A 17,115-nucleotide genomic window follows, 5' to 3' on the forward strand; every position below is an offset into this window, starting at 1 on the left:
TAAGAATACCACACCGAATTCTCCACACAGAACTTGGTCCCACCCTACATCTCTGGTATGCTATGTGAGCCGCACCCGAAACAGCGGTGTCAGCCTAATTAAGGAGCAGCCATAACTAGCAACACATTTACGAGTTCTCGACGAGGAATTAGGGGTGACTCAGCTGCAGGCAATCGTAGGGGTTTATAAGCCTACTTGGGGTAACCTGTGAGCCTTTTTTCATGAAAAGAAAAGAAGTCGCTGGCGCGGCGCTCCCCACCAGTAACCCCGAAAGGGCCGTTGCAGAGCATACCTTCGCTGCTTTAATGAGCATACATGGCAATAAGTTCCCCGATAAATTAAATTGCTTGTCGAGGGGCCCTGTTATCCAGGCAGAAAATGATCTATATATTCGTCATTCTCGAACGTCCTATTATAGGGCACGAAGGAACGAATGGAGAGAATAGGAGTTTGTTCTCTTTCTTGCAGCGCAGGACTTAACAGGGTTCGACATCAACTTGTCCTTGTCCTGAGTCATATATATATATATATGCACATGAAAATATCGATTGAATAGCACCAGTTCTGGCTGATGGCGCGACCCGTTGCATTCTAGCTTACTGTATCATGGTTGTTGAATGTTAATACTTCGTCATATGTTGCCCAGCTTGTAGAGGAAACAGTGGAGGCATTCGAAGATTAAGTTTTAATCACTGCTGCGTGGACTTAACAAGATGCAGCATGCCTTGCTGGCTACAGCGAAGAGGCTCCACAGCATTTCCAAATCTCTAACCCCCATGCAGGGACGCTACCTTCCTATACGAAAGAAACTAGAGAAGCCCTGCCAGCTGACCTGTGTTGTATATTACTAAGTCCATACACCAGCTCTACCCAGGCAAGCTTTTGGAAGTGAGTCCTCGTGAGCGGGCTTAGTGGGCTGCGAAAGGCTCCTCTTTTTCCTGGTTGCTCCAAGTCGTCCGGGTAGGCACAACTGCTACTGGGAACAACCGGTTGTGTAATTGGGCGAGCAATCGTCTCCTGAATCGCATACATGTGTTATGCAAAGCCTAATCCTGATTGGAAACTAAAGAAGTGGTGGAATGTTTGTACACGTTGTATTTGAGGCATGGAAACTAGTAGCAGCCGCTTGTCGGAGAGTGACCGCACTGTTAAAGCAAATACTCTATCCTGGCAGGGAATACCATAGGCACGAAAGTGGTTATTATATACGGCCCATTGCACTTCGCTCGCAGCTCTGTGTGCCGAGCTGCGTCATCCCCAGATGCGGTCCAATCCAGCTCGGGGTCAGCTAGGTGCTGCGGTAGTCCCTGCATGCCGGCCTGTGCAACGCTTCTTTACCACTTACCAGCCTCTTCTAGGCAACCCGGTGTGCGTTTCCACAACTTGCGTTTGCTTGAGCAACCCTCCAGACACAATGAGAATGGTTTGCTGTGATATCAGCAAACGAGTATAAGAAAGGGCAGTCACTTCCCATAGGCAAACAAAGATGCTTCCACGGGGCGCGAATTTTTTGATTGGGAAAAAGTAACACACGGCACGGTGAGACGGCCAGAACTCGCATCACTGCTAAGCTAACACTGCGACTAGCGTAAGTCACAACCAAAGACTTGCTGCGAAGCTTCTTAAAATATATCGTTACCGTGCACTACAAAACTTTGAATAAGGGCTTCGCAGATTGCGGCATTTCGGGAGTGCTCTCTGCCAGTTTGAGCCCGAGGCGATTTCTGCCCTTCCACATTGCTACTAAGCGGCGTGCCTCAACCTCTCTGGATGGGCACATCGTCGCTAAAATTTATCACTAACAGTACGTGTTTAGCCGACTGAACGGCAGCGAAACCGGATGTAGCAGCAAGCACCTGTTGCTACCACTGCAAATCGTGTTGCTCGGGGAAGCTACAGAACAAATCGCACATTGCTTCCCTCCACAGTTGTACCGTGAAACAATTCGTACGAAAGCTCTACGCACACCATAAAAGAAACCTTCCGATGCCTGAAACTGGCAAACGATGTCAGAAACGCAAGCAAAAGGAAATGAACTCATGGTAGAGACCAGCAACACAGCCAGCAATAGACGGGTACTACGCTACGTCGGGCTTATCGCGTCGCAATCGATACAGTCGGCGATGCCTGTTCGGCTGCCATACATGTTAGTGCTATCTTCAAATACGCTGTCAGAAGGAAAAGATGACGTAGTTCATCAGGATGAAGCCAAGCAGCAAAAATAGGCACGAGTATAGACGCTGGAGGTCCTCCTCTGTATGCCAAAGAAAAACAGCACCGCACAACACAAATGACAATAAGCGACAGCAGGACCTACACAAGCAGCACCATTGAGCCGTAGCAACGCCAGGAAAAGCAGCAGAAAGGGCCGCATAAACTTACGATTCCAAGGCCTGGGGTGCTGCTCTGTAAACGGATTGCGGACGCCAAATGTAGCATCCCCGCCGGAAAAGGAGAAACCGACATTGAATGGAAAGATTCCAAACGAAAGAGAAACGCCCTGAGGTAGGAAGCGGTTCTGCGAACACACAAAGCCACTGGCCGGAAATGACTACATCGAAGCAGGTTCTAGAATCGTGGTGAAATAACAACCAGATCAAACAATCCAAGCGAGTTGAGAAATGTTGATGCAGTGAGATACTTCGAACGCTAGAGACCACGGAATCCAGTGGAAATATATGTAGCCATGAGTAATCAAAAGCACCAGAGGTGGAACCCCTTGCAATAACACACATAAATCACGCAGAATAATGAAGTGCCTTTCATCGTTGTACTACAGAAGCAGCTCCTCACCCGACGTGTGGGGGACACCTCCGGTCGCTCAGCGCGGGGTCTCTTTGGCGCCGTTCCAGCGTCCCTGATGTGCATCCATTCGACAAAAAAAAGAATAATCACGAATCAGCCAACGGGCCGATCCTCAGCACATTCGAATGCAGCAGCAAAGATGAAAACGATGGATGTGTTACTAGCATCGGTGTAAAAACGGATCACAAGCTCTCGTAGCAGCCCACATGTGTCTGGAGTGAGCATGGGCTTTGGGGTTTGAGTGCCGGCCATAAACTGGAATAACATTGTCCGCAGATACTCCCGCTTTACAAAGAGGACACTCGTCCGATTGTTGCAGCCAAACGTGTAGACATCCCCAGCAAAACTGCAATGCCAGCACACATACAAAGGACACCAATATGCACTACACGTGCAAATCAGGCAGCACCGGATAAAAGTTTTCTTTTTATTGTGCCTCATCTTGCTACCGCCGTTGCTAATCCTGCTAAAATCGTACACGAAAAGCTGGAAGTCTACATGTGGATCCTGTGTCAAACAGCGAAAGCTGAAGCATGCTTTGAAGAAACAAACAGCGGAGAGAGTACAGTGCTGATACGCTTAAAACAGCAAGGTGGCGATGGAAAGCGACAATCGCAGCAACAACAAGAAAGCCTTACCAGGTGACCGCAACGCGTAACTACGGGGTCTGTGACATCGTCCATACAAATGCTACACTCAAATGGCGATGCTCCATCTCTCCGGTTGCCACTGCTCCTGTTTCCATTGTTGTTAGCACTGCTGCTGCTGGCTGTTGCTCCTGCAGCAAAGGCTGACGTGCTGCTGCTGGCGCTTTGCGAGTCCTGACCAGCGACATATCTGCTGCCGGAGTTGCTGCTGTTTCTGTTACTTTTGCCAGGAATAAAGCTATAAGCTGTTGCCCGAGGCTTAAAGTTGTTGTTTGTGTTAATGGTTACGGCCTCCATCGGCGCTGCAGGTTCTGAGCTTGAACCAGTACTTGTTCTATCTTCTGGGGAAAAGAACCTGTGGTCGTCCCTTCTAATATCAGTGCTACTGGAGTTGAAAATGCTGGGTTCCGGGCAGTCACAGCTGCTACTACCATCATTCGGTGGCGAAGATCCTGAATGACCAGCTACAAGACTCCTAGAAGTGTCCTCTCGGTTGCTGTCTTCGTCATCTTTGAGTACAGTATGGTGCCCCCTAGTACCAGCATGCTCAGCCGGGGTATCTACACCACAGTTCTTGCTGCTTTCCTTGCCTTCTTCGCTGCTCTTGTCAACACCCATCACCTCCTTCCTGTTGCAATCGCCGTTATTGTTGCGGCTGTAGTTTGTGCAAAGTGTAGAGCTTGGACCCCTGTCCCCCGTTCCTTCCGCAGAACTGTCACTGCTATTGTGGACTACAGGGATGCTGTCTGCGTCGATAGATAAATCTGCTGCAGCCGCCTCTATATCTGCTGTGGCACCATCGTTATTGATGCCGCTGCTTCTAGTGTTGCTGCTGCAGTCCTCACTGCTGGCGCCGGTGTGGGCCTTGTCTTCTATACGGCACTCAGAGGGCTCTCGCTTGTTAGCGTTCCAGGTGTTAGTGCTGCTAACAGAGCTGCCACTAACGCTGTTGGAATCACTGCTGTTGAGGCACAAAGTAGCATTGTTGCTGCAGATGCCAGATGCTGCATCAACGGCAGCAGCTTCTGATTCGGATTCAGTTGGCATCAGCCCGTCTCCTTAGCAGCTCGACAGCGGTTGATTCTGTTACACGTATAGTGCAGCTGATGGAAGGATGTACTCCGCTTGATGCTTCATGAGAAACAAGTCAGTGGGCGGGGAGCTGCCTGTAGCTTTCCCTTTGCCGCAGATGCCGCGAAAAGCACTTTCTCAGTACTTCTGCCGCTCCAAGACAAATTGTTTCTATTGCATCTCAGCCTGCGCCCTCATGAATGCCCCGTTCGGCCAGTTGCAGCAACAACAAGGAGAAAACCTCTTATGCCGATCTTACCAATTGCTACAAAATACACGTTACTCCGGATACTGTCGCTGCTTTGGTTTGCTTTCACCCAGGAGACTGAAGCTGGCTCCGGATGCCCCTCAGCACGACAGATTCGACCAGCTGAAGGCTCCTAGAGAGTCAGGAATATGAGCCAACCTTTACCCGGCGTCACGGCGGAGAAGCTACGGTCCCCGAACCCACGCTTCCTGCTACTGCCGTAGCTTCTGTTGCCGGTGTCTACCCAATACACAAATTATGAGGGACGAGTATGCCGGAACTGCAGCTGTGGAGGCTGCACTTTTTGCTGCAAGGGAGCCACTGCAGCCAAAATGTTACTGCGACTCTGGTGGACGGCAAAGACCTCGAGCAGAGTGCCCGCTACTCTGAAGACACAGAAGGAACAGTGATTACTGGGTAATTGCTGCCACATCAACAGGAATAATTTTGGTTGTATGCGCAACTGCGGTGCCAGCATCGGTAGTACCAGCACCTTCAGGGCCCCACGGTTGCAAGGGCGGAGGTGGCAGCCGAATCATCAGAAGCGGCTCTGATGCTTTTCCCTTGACAAAGCACCCCATAGCTGGATTATCCTTGGCTTTAGAAGGCAGAAGGATCCTCACGGCTGTGGCATTCGCTGCAGTGCCAACTGCGCCAGTGGGACTTTTGACAAGGCAGGTGGAGCCTCCACCCCAAAACATATACTCCGCCATGGCTTTGTGTTAGCCCTTTACCCTTTGCAGAGCTTGACGGACCCAGATGGGCAGCGTCAGTTACAGCAAATGAAAATGAAGGGTCCTTGCGAAGAGGCAGAGCGAGGCTGCTCCACGAGCAAACGAACCCTTACGGAACGTACATACGGCAACAAGCGCAGTACCATGCGCATTCGAAATAAAAGTCACAGAGACAGCACAGACACGGATGTGCAGCACACGAATTCCTCCTGTGTTTGCCCCTGCCTCCGGTGGCGCACCCAACCAGCAGTGTCTGCAGCAGACATGGCAGCAGCAGCAGAAGATGCGGTACGGGAAGTTTGTTCCATTGCCAAAAAGGACTCATGCCTCCATACGCACGAGGCCAAAAACGGCAGTGGCATCCGAGCATTTGCTGCCGAGCTGTCCCGCTTCAGAGGCGGCTTCAGGGCAAGCTGCTGGCGCTTGCCGCTGTACCTGCTAATGCTACGCTCCTGCTGTGTCACTCGACCGATGCTGCTGATACTTGCGTTTCTTAGATGCCGGCAGCGGCTCCAGCAGTTGACACGAAGTCGCAGGCTCTCCTTAAGCAGCTGGAAAGAGCATCCCTATAAGCAGCAGCGGCAGCAGTATGACCGAACTGCGGATTGCAAAGAGGAAAACGTTTTCAAGAGTGGCAGCGGCACCGATTCTTTCCACTTCAGCTGGTTGTGGCATCGAATAACCGGGGTTCTTCAACTCGCTTCACAGTACCGTTTGACGTATGGCAGGAGGCTTCCTGAGGCTTTGTTGCTTCTGGTGCTACTGCGGCCCACCTGTGAGGACGATGCTGAGGAGCGTCAGTGTGAAACAGAGCAGCAGCGGCGGCAGCAGCAGCAGTCGTGGACTTGGAATGCAGACGATCTTTTACAGGAAGATGCCGATACGATTGTTTGCCGCCTGCTACTGCTGCTGCTGGGTCGGCTTCCAGATGATGACTCTCCTCTGCGGCTTGCTGCTGCCGTGCAACAGCTGCATGCACAAGCACAACAGAGCCAGCAGCGAAATCAGCAGCAGCAGCCAGACAAAGCAGCAGGGGTACTGCCACTGCTGCCGTGGTGGGTTGAGGCACAGCTGTCAAGGGACAGTAACGAGCAGCACCAAGTCGAGAAAGACGTGGAGCGGTCATTCACTGCATGGCGCCTCATCAGTAGCAGCGGCAGCAGCAGTAACAGCAGTAGCGAGGATAGCGCCCACAGCAGCGGCAGTTTTCTTAGCGTGTCTGATGAGCCACTAGAGTCCTCAAACAGCATCAGAAGTTGCAGCAGCATTCCTAAAAGCACAGATTCCTCCAGCAGCAACGGAGAGAGGGTCACACAAGCTCCTGCAGGCTCCTCCAGCAGAATGTTGAGGTCCAACAGGAAGAGTAAAAGCATCCTTAGCAAGAAGGGTCTTCAATGCTTGCGGGGCAGCTTGCGACTTCTGCTGCTTGGTCTGCTCTCCCGCCACTTACCCACTCTTGCGTATGCACAGGGCATGCATGATATTGTCGCTGCGCTACTTCTCACTGCTGTTGATGCACTGCAGCAGTTGACCGCTGCAACTGAGGTATACAAGCTTCTCGCAGGACGCGGGATCTGTTGTGCGAGCCAGAAGGATGCAGCAGCCATAGACAGTTGCTACTGCTCCTGCACCGAATGTTGCTCTCGTGCAAACAGCAGTGGCAACAGAAGATGCGGGTCGTTGGCCGCTCTCCCGTGCGGCTCTCTGCTGCGCAGCTGCATGCATCTATGTTGTTTTGTGGGGGCGGAGGAAATTCTATCTCCGTTTTCTGGGCTCTCCCTGGTGTGCTGCCACCTTGCGTTTATCCTCTCTGAGAGGGTGTGCCTTTGCTGTGTTAGTGACTATCTCGCTGCTCCCTTTGAAGCTTCGCTCATGCCAGCAGTACGGCTGCTCTCGCTGCTGCTGCAGCAGCAAGACCCGCAGTTGTCAACCCTACTGCGCCTTTGTTCTGCTGCAGCTGCGAATACACCCGGAGCGGAAGTACTTCCATGCGTTTCGTGGCTTATTACTTGGTTCACTCACTCCACGAACCCCTTCAAGCTTACTGCCAGACTCTTAGATTCTCTGCTATGTGGCCACCCTCTAATGGTTTTGTACGTTGCTGCTGCCGCCGTTCGTTCCCAGCGCCGCCGTCTCTTTGCAGTCTTCCGATCTGCTCTTGCTGACTGCAGAGCAGCGCAGCCGCTGTTCCAGCAGCAGCAGCAGCAACAGCATTCTACGCTAATATGCGAGAATGGGGATGTGGCGGCGCTTTGTGAGAAGCTGCAACACAAGCCCGAGCTTATTGACCAATACAGAGATCAGATAGGAGATGCTGTGTATGGGGAAGTACACGCGGTGCTGCAGCGCGTACACTTGGGTAGACTATCTCTTGAGCGCTTGCTGGTGCAGGCCCATGATGCTCTTCTGCACGAGGTGACACCCGATCAGTTACTTGCTTACGCCGCGGCAGATGGGGTGCAGCTGCTTCCTTTTTCACCACTGCAGATGCCAGGTGCCCTCATGCCTAATGCTGCAGCCCCAGACAGCCGCGCATCCCCGTGCTGCTGCTGTGCTCGATTGTCATATAAGCCTGCCTTCTTTGACTTCGTAGGCCCCAGTATGCCGCCAGTAGTAGCTTCTTACACTACCCTTGCTGTTGGTGCCGCTAACGATGCAGCAGCTGCTGCATCGGAGCCAACGGTCAAACAGGCACTCCATGACACTGCAGCCTCGTGGGCTGCGGCTATCGGCGGTGCAGTTACCGCGCCCATCCGTGGGTCCTTGCCGTTTGCAGCAGAGGCCATCACAGCAGCATGTAACGATCGAAGTCCTTGCTGTTGCTACTCTGCGGAACGCTCTTTGGTTGGAGCAGCAATAACCCTGCAAAGCGATTCCTGTCCGGCGCTGTACAAGCATGTCCCCGTGCAGCCCGCGGGAAGCAAGGGTTGGAGGCAGCCACTGCCTTCTGTGTTTGTGCCTTTAGAACAGATGGTGGCTGTACAAAAACGAGAATTTGCCGCGTATTTGCCTGTGCGGCTGCTTCAGAATTTCGGGGAAACTGTGTTGCTGCAACGTATATGCAGGGCAGCGCTCGCCTTTGCAAGTCGCGCCACTGCTTGCCTTGCCTTATGCACGGGAGCAGTGGCCTGTCTGGCTCTGCTGCTGCAGTGGCTAGCGGAGAGGGCCTTGCGTGATTCTGGAAGCAATTGAGAAACTGCTACCGAGCAGATCGCGTCGCTGTAGCAGTGCTTTATGTCTCTGATGCCTTCAATTTGCTTGTATATTACACTCACCCGATCATGCGGAATAGTGCTTAAATGGATTACACGGATAGCTGTGACATTCTTAGACTTCCCACGTGAATTCAAATGAAGTAGACGCTTTGAATCTGCCGGTGCTACACACACTCAAGGGGAGACACTAAAAAAGCAGGCAGGATGAAAACATAAGAGAATTCTGATGCGTGTAGCAGCACTCGAAACAGGTATATTCTAATCGTCTAGATACGATACTGCACTGCGACGCACCTCCGTTTGCTTTTAGCCTTCGTTATTGTGCTTCACATAGTATGAAGGGTCGTAAACGAGGAGACATAGCAACAGCAAGCAAAATGCTGAAGACTACCTAGTTTGCTCTTATTTTCTTCAGCGAACACTGTACAGGGAGTAAACGCTGAAAGTTTTATAAGTACGGTATCAAAGAGAAATACGAATGAGGCTGGGTTCTTCAGCAATGTGCGGTAATAACACACAAAAAGGTCGTAGAGCTGCTGCAATCGGTGCAGTCTTGTGTCTCCCATGTCTCGCTTATTTCGCACCCTATGAGATGATCAAGTGCATCAAAGTAGAGACAGAACGTTGCACTCAGGCATTGACGCTCTGAACTCCTCTTCCGAGGTCCTGCTTTCTTTACTCTCGCGGGCTAGAAAACCTGCATGGCATAACATCCATCACAACATCCACATATCGAGAGGCATTAAGGCTTCCTTTGATGCCATCCAAAGCAAAGGCACTAGGAAGTTTCTTATCTGCTCATGAGGAGGCTAAATCCTGTGTTCTCAAATATGCACGACCAAACGTGTATGGGAGGAAATGGGCTTCCTGGGTCTGGGTGAGTCGTTGACCTACTTGAGCTTCTCTGTCATGAGTAAGCCGGCGGCGACTACGGTTTTCAGCATAGTCTACGCTTTCGTAGGATAAAGGCAATCGCGCACCCTTTAAGCTCCCTGGGCATTGACAGCTATTTGGACATGCAGCTGACGCACATGCACATTACATTGTGTCTGCTTTTGAAATGACGGGGGGAAGACATAGTGGGCCAAGGTAGATTTACACCATTTCTACTGCACTAAGTAAATAGAACTGGGAACTAGTGAAGAATCGACCGGCTAGTTTAACCTTTCCTCTCTTGTTAATTGCAGAGTACTGTTCATCCGATACAACATCCAGCGCTAGTTAGGCCAATATTGGGGGCAAGAGCTTAATGTTGACTCCATGTGGCAATAGCGGGAGACAATAGGCCCCTTTTCCAAAACTGCCCCGAGATCACTGTGCCCTGCGCCATGTTGGTTTTGGCATAAGGTAACGTATGTGCGCCCTCAGCTGAAGACCTCAGTAAAAGAGGGTTATAATATCCCTGTTTCTTCAACTTACAAAGACTTTAAGAATGAGCATGTATTTTAGGCCCTTATCTATCCTCTCGAAGTCTTCATATGCTTTTCTGATGTGTCGCACATGAAACCATTTCCCGCTCAGATGATCCCTAGATGAGCTTGTATATGATTACCAGTTATGAAGATGTGACTGCACATCTACTTATTACAGCACTGAATCAGTTCTACACCACAAGGATGTACATAGTGTGGTTTTACTACGGCTGCATGCGATTACTTACCGTGCCCCACGAGCGCAACTGAGTGCGCACTTGATGCTCCCCATAACCGTGACTAACAAATCCACTGGGTTGATGACGAAGGGGGCTATTTCTTCGAGCAAAGATGTTGGAGGTTTATCAAATAATTTGCGGCGTTCTCTATTTCAAGGGCCTTATAGACACCCTGTGAACTCCGCTAAACTAGTGATTTTACAGTACGTAGGTAGAATTACCACATAAAGAGAAAAAACCAAATTTACCACAACAGTACAACGTAGTATGGTAAATTGCCAGTCGGGGTAGTTAGTTTACGGGTTCTGTACAGACGTGGCATGCAGTAACTGCGAACAACGCATCGAACTGCATGGCTTGAAGGCATAGGCTGGTGTCCAAAGTATGACATAAGATTGGTATAGGATACGATTAAATCTGAGGCATACTCTGCACAGTCGGAGCCTTTTGTAGTGCATCAGAAAGCTCATGGCGACGTAACTGAACCTAGAGGACAATGGGTGTCTAACGGAAAGGATGTGTCAGTGCCGTTGCCTCGCTCCTCTATGCAACGATTTTCTGTATTCTAAATGAGGTAATGGTGTACACGTCAGTTGTTGTTTGTAACGGAGGAATAACGGAAAAATAATGGGGAATACTCCGCGAAAGCGGCACACGAACCGTCAGACTGTTAGCAAACTTACACTATGTGACGGGCAAGAAAGCAAAGCGAAATCACTGCCTTCATTTTATTCTTCAAAGTATTAATAGCACGCGTTAGAGCTGATATGCTGCGAAGCCTAGCTGCTGATCTGCCGGGCAAACAGTCAGAAAAGACGGACTGCAGCCCCTAAACAGGGCACTGTTTTTGCATGACTTTTGTAATTTACTCATGGAATGACAAAAGTTGAGGTCATACTTATTAGAAAGATCTGGTTTTGGCCGGTTCTCCGCTATTTCCTCACGGAATAGATATCGGGGCGGGCCAAACAAGACTGTCCGTTCTCCAAGGATGTGGATGTACAGACAGCTCAGCAATTCGTGTCATTTTTATGGCGCATTGGCAGACTTTAGATTGGCCTGTAAACCTTTTTAGCTGTCTCTCATCTCAACACCTGTTATCTTGGTTTACTTGGAAGCGGAAGAGACCTACAAACGACCGAGCCGTGGCTCCTCCTCACGACTACCTTTCAGGTCTTTCCATTCCCTTTGCATTTTGTCAGGTTTGCTTTGAGTATCTGAGGTTCCTGCGAGAAAAACAACCTGAACCTAGCGAAAAGAGCTGTGGGGACGGGCTTCGGCAAACAGGACACCATTAAGGACCATCTAGCGCGTCCTACTAACTTGACTCTTGTTTCCGTTAGCCGATAATCATCCGCAGTGGAAGCAATGGACATATCCCGTGCAGACGAAGACTGGGGATTGAGTCACCTAAGCCGGGAAGTACTGCCTGAACTTGCACGCGGTTGGAAGGCCTCGGCATTAAGTACCCCCCTCAAGGCTCTCGCAGAAGATGTCCTATACGGCCGCGCATTAAATGGTCAACAACTAGACTTCGTTCGGCTGCAAAGCCAGCTTGAATCCCCTGCGGAAGCTACTGCGGAGGAAAATCCCCCGGTGGAACCTTTCTTAAGGAGGGTGCAATGGGCACGCCTGTTACAGCTGGTGAGAGGCAGTACGGTTGAGGAATGGGCGTCGCAGGTACAGGAGCAGCGACAGCGGTACCGTTCCCTTCGAGAGCAGCAGCAGCTTACCGCTAGCCAGCTAGCCACCTTGGACCCTCAGAGATTTCATCCTCTGGCAGCCACTGCTGGCAACCCCTGGAGTCAGAGACAAGCAGACGAAGAGCTGCAGGAGGAAATCTGGAGGGATATAGAGCGCACGTATCCTGAGAGGGCTTTGTTTACCCAAGACACAACGCGGCGTTCCTTACAGCGGGTCCTGTTCACATGGGCTAAAAGCAACACAGATATCTCTTATAAACAAGGCATGAATGAAATACTGGCCGTCTTACACTTGGCATGCGCCAGAGAGGCCCTATCCGCCTGCCCAGCGGTTGATCCAGGGGATCCATTCTGTATCCTCTTTTCTGCAGACCCAGGAGATATAGAGGCTGATACTTTCAGGCTCTTTGATGGCCTTATGACGGATTGCTGCATGCGGTCCATGTACCTTCCACCACAACAAGATGCCTTACTCCCTGCTGTCAAGGGCGATTTCCTTGGCTCTCTTGGGGCCTCCCAGGGCCCCTCTAGGGGCCCCGCACAGTCTGCTGTCCTTCTAAGGTGCAACCGGCTGTTTAGTGGGCTGCTTGCAAAGGCGGATCCTGCGGTGTACACGCATCTGGAGGGCCTAGGTGTGGAGCCGCAGTTGTTCCTACTGCGGTGGTTGCGACTCCTATTTTCTCGAGAATTTCACATTGAAGATACCCTGCTTATTTGGGATGCTCTCCTGGCGGATGCATGGCTTTCTCAAGAACAGACAGCAACAACACTAGCTGCAGGAGGACCAGCAACAATAACAGCAGGAACACCAGCAGTAGCAAAGAGGAAAGAGGAAGCAGCAGCGACACCGCAGCAGCTCGCTGATGCAGCATCAGCGAAGCTTCCCCTTGTTGACTTTTTTGCAGTTGCCATGCTCAAGTTTATTCGGCAGCATTTGCTGGAGAGCGACTTCAGCAGCTGCCTGCGCCGCCTCCTCAAGTTCCCTCCAATCGAATCGGTGCAGTGCTTAGTTGCTTTATCTTTGGCAGTTAGACAGGGAGGGATTCCTACATTTGCAGGTGATGCTGCTACCTCCATGCGCAGCTGCAACACCAGCAACATCTACAAGTGCACCAGCAGAACTAACCCTGTCACGAAAGGCGGCACGAGTGCTGCGCTAGAGGCTTCTCGGTTTGTTCAGCCGCCGCCCCCTCTCACACGTTCAGTCATTGTAAATACACCTCAGCTGCAGAAGCAGCATCCCCACGCTCAGGAATCACAAAAGAGGAAAGATTGGCAGATGGACAGTTCTTTTAAGTGGAATCTGGATGCTGCTGCCTCTGTCAAACCGTAAGTTGTAGTAGCAGCATCAATCAATCAGAGGGCATTACGGGCGAATATCTAGTCACACAGCACCGTGAATTCAATTTTCTGGTTCTGCTGCTTCAGAGAGGTGCCTCCAGTATCGGGCTTCCTTGGAAGTCATATCGATGCAATGCGCCAGGCCCTGGCTGCCGTGGCTGAAGAGTGCAATGAGTAAGGTAGTGGTTTTTTTGGTGTTGCTGACATGCCTTTGAGCACGTTTTCCCCGTCTGCGATCGTGTTACTGCCGCTGATGTTGCTGGTTTTGACGCTACTGCTGCTGGTATGCAGCGTCCTAGGCAACTACGTGGGGTCCTTTTTGTACGGGTGATGTTCACAGTCTTTCAAACGCGGCCGCTGGTCTCCTTTCATCGGTCTCATCTGATTTAGCGGCTCTTAAGTCAGTTCTGGACGGCTCACAGTACTCAGCCTCAGTCTTCAAACTACAACCTCAGCGGGGCACAGGTATATTTGGAGGAAGTCCTGCGAGTGTTGATGCGTCTGATATCACCAGGATGCCTGGTACAGAAGATGCCTCAGTAATTAATGGGAGCTGCAGTTCTCTTGCACCTTGACAGCAGTGCCAGGGCTCTTTCAATTCTGACTACTTTACTAAAACGTTTTTCGTTTGTCCAGGTGGCTCCAATTTTCCTGTGCCTCATGCTTTGACTACTTTCATTCTCTGCATCTAACTGCATTTGAGCCAAAAGGCTTGCGTTTCCTACTACTCTACCCTTCACACCGTTCCAGCCCGCCAACGGTGCCCTAAGCATGCTTTGTCCTGCCCCGGCTGCCCCACGTTCCTGGTAGGGGTGCGGGTGATCTGTTGATATTGGATGCAAGTCTGTTTAATAGATACTCGTAGTGGCATTAATGAATGTGGGGTCAGTGAGCCAGACAAAAGAACATGTCTGCCAAGACCAAGGCAGGACAATCATGCCTACCTGCGCCCCAATGTAGAGGCACAGACGGACAAGACGGCAGACGTGTCTTGTTGGATGAACGCCGTCATCAAGCTGGCGGTCCTTCACGATGGAAGAAAGGAGGCAGTCAACAGCAAACGGGTCACTTTTTCTGCACCGCGGACACCCTTAATAGCATGCAAAGAACAGATAAACAGTACCTGGAGATCGTTAAGTGCCGGAAAAGACGAATTTGGGGGCCGACGCTATAGTTCCTGTAGGGCAACAGCTTGGGTTAAAGCTGTGCACCTTACAATTGACGCCTTAGTGCCTCTGAAAATAGAAAGTTGCTGCATAGTTGACTACCGGGTCAATGTCCTTAATAGGCACCGTGGGCAGTTCCTCAGCGTGACACATGATCAGACGCTCCTCTCCATCGTACCCACACACAACACAACAAAATTATCGCCTAAGCGTGTTTGAACTACCCACCAGCTGACGTCAGCCCTTCGGGGTTTGCACAAACAATGGGAGGAGATGTACGCGAATCTTCAATACTCGCCGCTGTCATATTGCCGTCCGTCTATGGGTGCCGTCTTTGCCGAGGACCTGAGCAGCAGGTTGTCACACATAATATCTGTAGGTATCTTTTCTACAAAAATACAAGTACCCAGAACTACAGCGTAGCCGGACTTGAGGTCGAGAGAGGCCGACAACGGTGGCGGGAGAGCAGGAGAGGGGAGGTACGTAACCTCTATCTCGGGGCTTAGGCTAACCATAACAGCCGTCAAACGCTCTGGATCACCCATGAGGGGTACGCGAGCTGCGTGGTCACCTAAAGAGTGCATACATCCACGGGGAACGGAATAGAAGAGTTCGTATTCCTCTTTGTGGTTAGAGAAGAAACTTTCAAAAATTCTTAGAAGTTTCTTGCCAAACCAACGTGGTGGAGGACGTTGATCCTCGAGACTCCTTCGATCAGCAGATCCATCCCTCCACCGATAGCGGTCACATGGAGAGATCCATGCAACAGGAATTGCCGTTTCCCCTTGTAAGCTTACCCATGGGGATCGTGAACTTTCACTTCATGCGCTCCTCCACGATTGGCTTTCTAGAGATTGCTATTTCTGTTGGATTTCTTGCTTTTGGAGTAAGTGGTGCATTGGTAGTGGTGCTGCTGCTGTAGCTGGCACGCGTTTCTGTTGTAGTGCTCATGCCATTATTCAAAGAACCGTTGTGGTAGTATAATTAGTTGTACTCTCCTGCAACTGAATTCCTCCGAAGGCTGATGAATGGATCTCTTGATGAATGACTCAAATTAGTGTCGTCGGTATACGGTTGAGAATCTTTGATGTGCATACCCTGTTTCATCCCGCCGGAAGGAGGAAAGGTTGTCAAGTTTGTTTCGCCAAAGGCCATGTAGGGGATGCCGGTGGAGCTAGAGCCGTTCTCTCCAAAGTAACTTCCAAAATTACTGATTTAATTGGTGCGTGCAGTAGTTGTGTTTGCCATGCTGTCGTTCTGGTAGCCGTATTCCGTTGGCGGTGTACTTGTTGAGGTTCTGCAGTTCAACCCGCAGTTGTTGGAGTCACCAAAGTTGTGCGTTGTCCACGAGGTGTAGCTATCCTCCTCGTGAGAGTAATTGCCCTTAAAGGAACCAACGGATCGTCCAGCATAAGAAGGAGGAGTTCAGGTGAAAGTGGCTCCAGCTGCATCGGAGCGGCAGCCCTCCCAAAGGGTGGACCCCAGCACTGCAGCCGCAGTCCTATGAAGCCATATCTTTTTTATCATATAGCCTAAATTAAAATGGTGGAAGGCTACAAGAAACAACTGGGAGCAGTCGGGGCACACTGGAGACATGTGCCACGCCTCACCAGTTGCAAGAAGCCAGCCCAAAAGTAAATACTATAAACAAAACTCCATCGACAGCAGGATATCACAATAAAGCAGTTTATAGTGACTCTGAGATAATCACCTCATCTCTTTCGATTGTGGATGAAGTGCTGCAGCATGCATACACAGCCCCATGTTGCCGCATGCCAAGCGAGCACTCATTCGCTGCCGCATCGATTAATTGCGAGCTAGCAGCGAATGCTGCACGATGTCCATCAAAAGTGTGTAATTTGCTACAAAACTTGATGGAATTGGGGCCTGGATGGTGAGACTACATAATGTGAGGATCTTTATTTTGAAACAGAAGCACCTTCATGGTTATTGCGTGTGCCCAACTCGATATGCTTTCCCTTTCTAGTTGATTTTCCCCTCTCAGTTACATCTAGGATAAGTTCCTTCACGGTGAATAACTACTCATTAGCATGTCTTTATCAGAGCTTGCAGAGGGACATCAGTATACCTGGACCGAGCAAGGCTACGCCCGGGCCATTGCTACTACACTAGCCATTGCAAATTACGATTTGGTAACGAATCGACCAGTTGGGATGCCTGGTCTTCTCCCTTATTCATCCAAGAGTAGTAACTAGTTGTGTTTCTATGCCCCCATCGGGCAATAATCGTGTCTTATGAACAAGCGAATCTATCGTGTAGTGATACCTATTGAACTTGAGGATTCCTCATCCGCATTCAGAATCCTCTGCAGCACGAGCCGCCATGGACTCTCTCCGAGGTATCTTCACTTCCACAAATTTTTGCACTAGAAGCTACCTACAACTAACTGTGAATGCTCACAGTGCTTGGAGAGTGCAGCAATACTCATCCTGACTATCCATATCCCCCCAACGAGGGATATCTAATCAATCCACGGGAACAGCACTTTTGAGTAACCCTAAATCTTCCTGAATT

The 17,115-nt window shown here is 50.5% G+C and overlaps 4 protein-coding genes across 4 annotated transcripts; 2 read left to right on the top strand and 2 right to left on the bottom strand.

The window, feature by feature from the left end:
• Positions 1-2,965: 2,965 nt before the first annotated feature.
• Positions 2,966-5,483, bottom strand: LOC34620834 (mucin-19). Its single transcript, XM_026338068.1, has 6 exons — positions 5,394-5,483; positions 4,960-5,010; positions 4,783-4,903; positions 3,705-4,324; positions 3,444-3,596; positions 2,966-3,151 (listed from the first exon to the last, which is right to left on the bottom strand). Exons 1-6 carry the CDS (start codon positions 5,481-5,483, stop codon positions 2,966-2,968), a joined length of 1,221 nt encoding a protein of 406 aa, XP_026193853.1.
• A 285-nt stretch (positions 5,484-5,768) lies between these two features.
• Positions 5,769-8,696, top strand: LOC113147445. The gene is made up of 2 exons (XM_026338069.1): positions 5,769-5,887; positions 6,233-8,696. Exons 1-2 carry the CDS (start codon positions 5,769-5,771, stop codon positions 8,694-8,696), a joined length of 2,583 nt encoding a protein of 860 aa, XP_026193854.1.
• A 3,042-nt stretch (positions 8,697-11,738) lies between these two features.
• On the top strand, positions 11,739-13,989 carry LOC34620832. The gene is made up of 3 exons (XM_026338071.1): positions 11,739-13,402; positions 13,502-13,588; positions 13,755-13,989. The coding sequence occupies exons 1-3, from the start codon at positions 11,739-11,741 to the stop codon at positions 13,987-13,989; spliced, it is 1,986 nt and encodes a 661-aa protein (XP_026193856.1).
• A 651-nt stretch (positions 13,990-14,640) lies between these two features.
• On the bottom strand, positions 14,641-15,735 carry LOC113147446. The gene is made up of 3 exons (XM_026338072.1): positions 15,575-15,735; positions 14,987-15,372; positions 14,641-14,747 (listed from the first exon to the last, which is right to left on the bottom strand). The coding sequence occupies exons 1-3, from the start codon at positions 15,733-15,735 to the stop codon at positions 14,641-14,643; spliced, it is 654 nt and encodes a 217-aa protein (XP_026193857.1).
• Positions 15,736-17,115: the final 1,380 nt, after the last annotated feature.

This window comes from Cyclospora cayetanensis, unplaced genomic scaffold (genome assembly GCF_002999335.1).
Source record: "Cyclospora cayetanensis isolate NF1_C8 unplaced genomic scaffold, CcayRef3 CcayRef3_contig_226, whole genome shotgun sequence".
Classification (NCBI taxonomy): domain Eukaryota; phylum Apicomplexa; class Conoidasida; order Eucoccidiorida; family Eimeriidae; genus Cyclospora; species Cyclospora cayetanensis.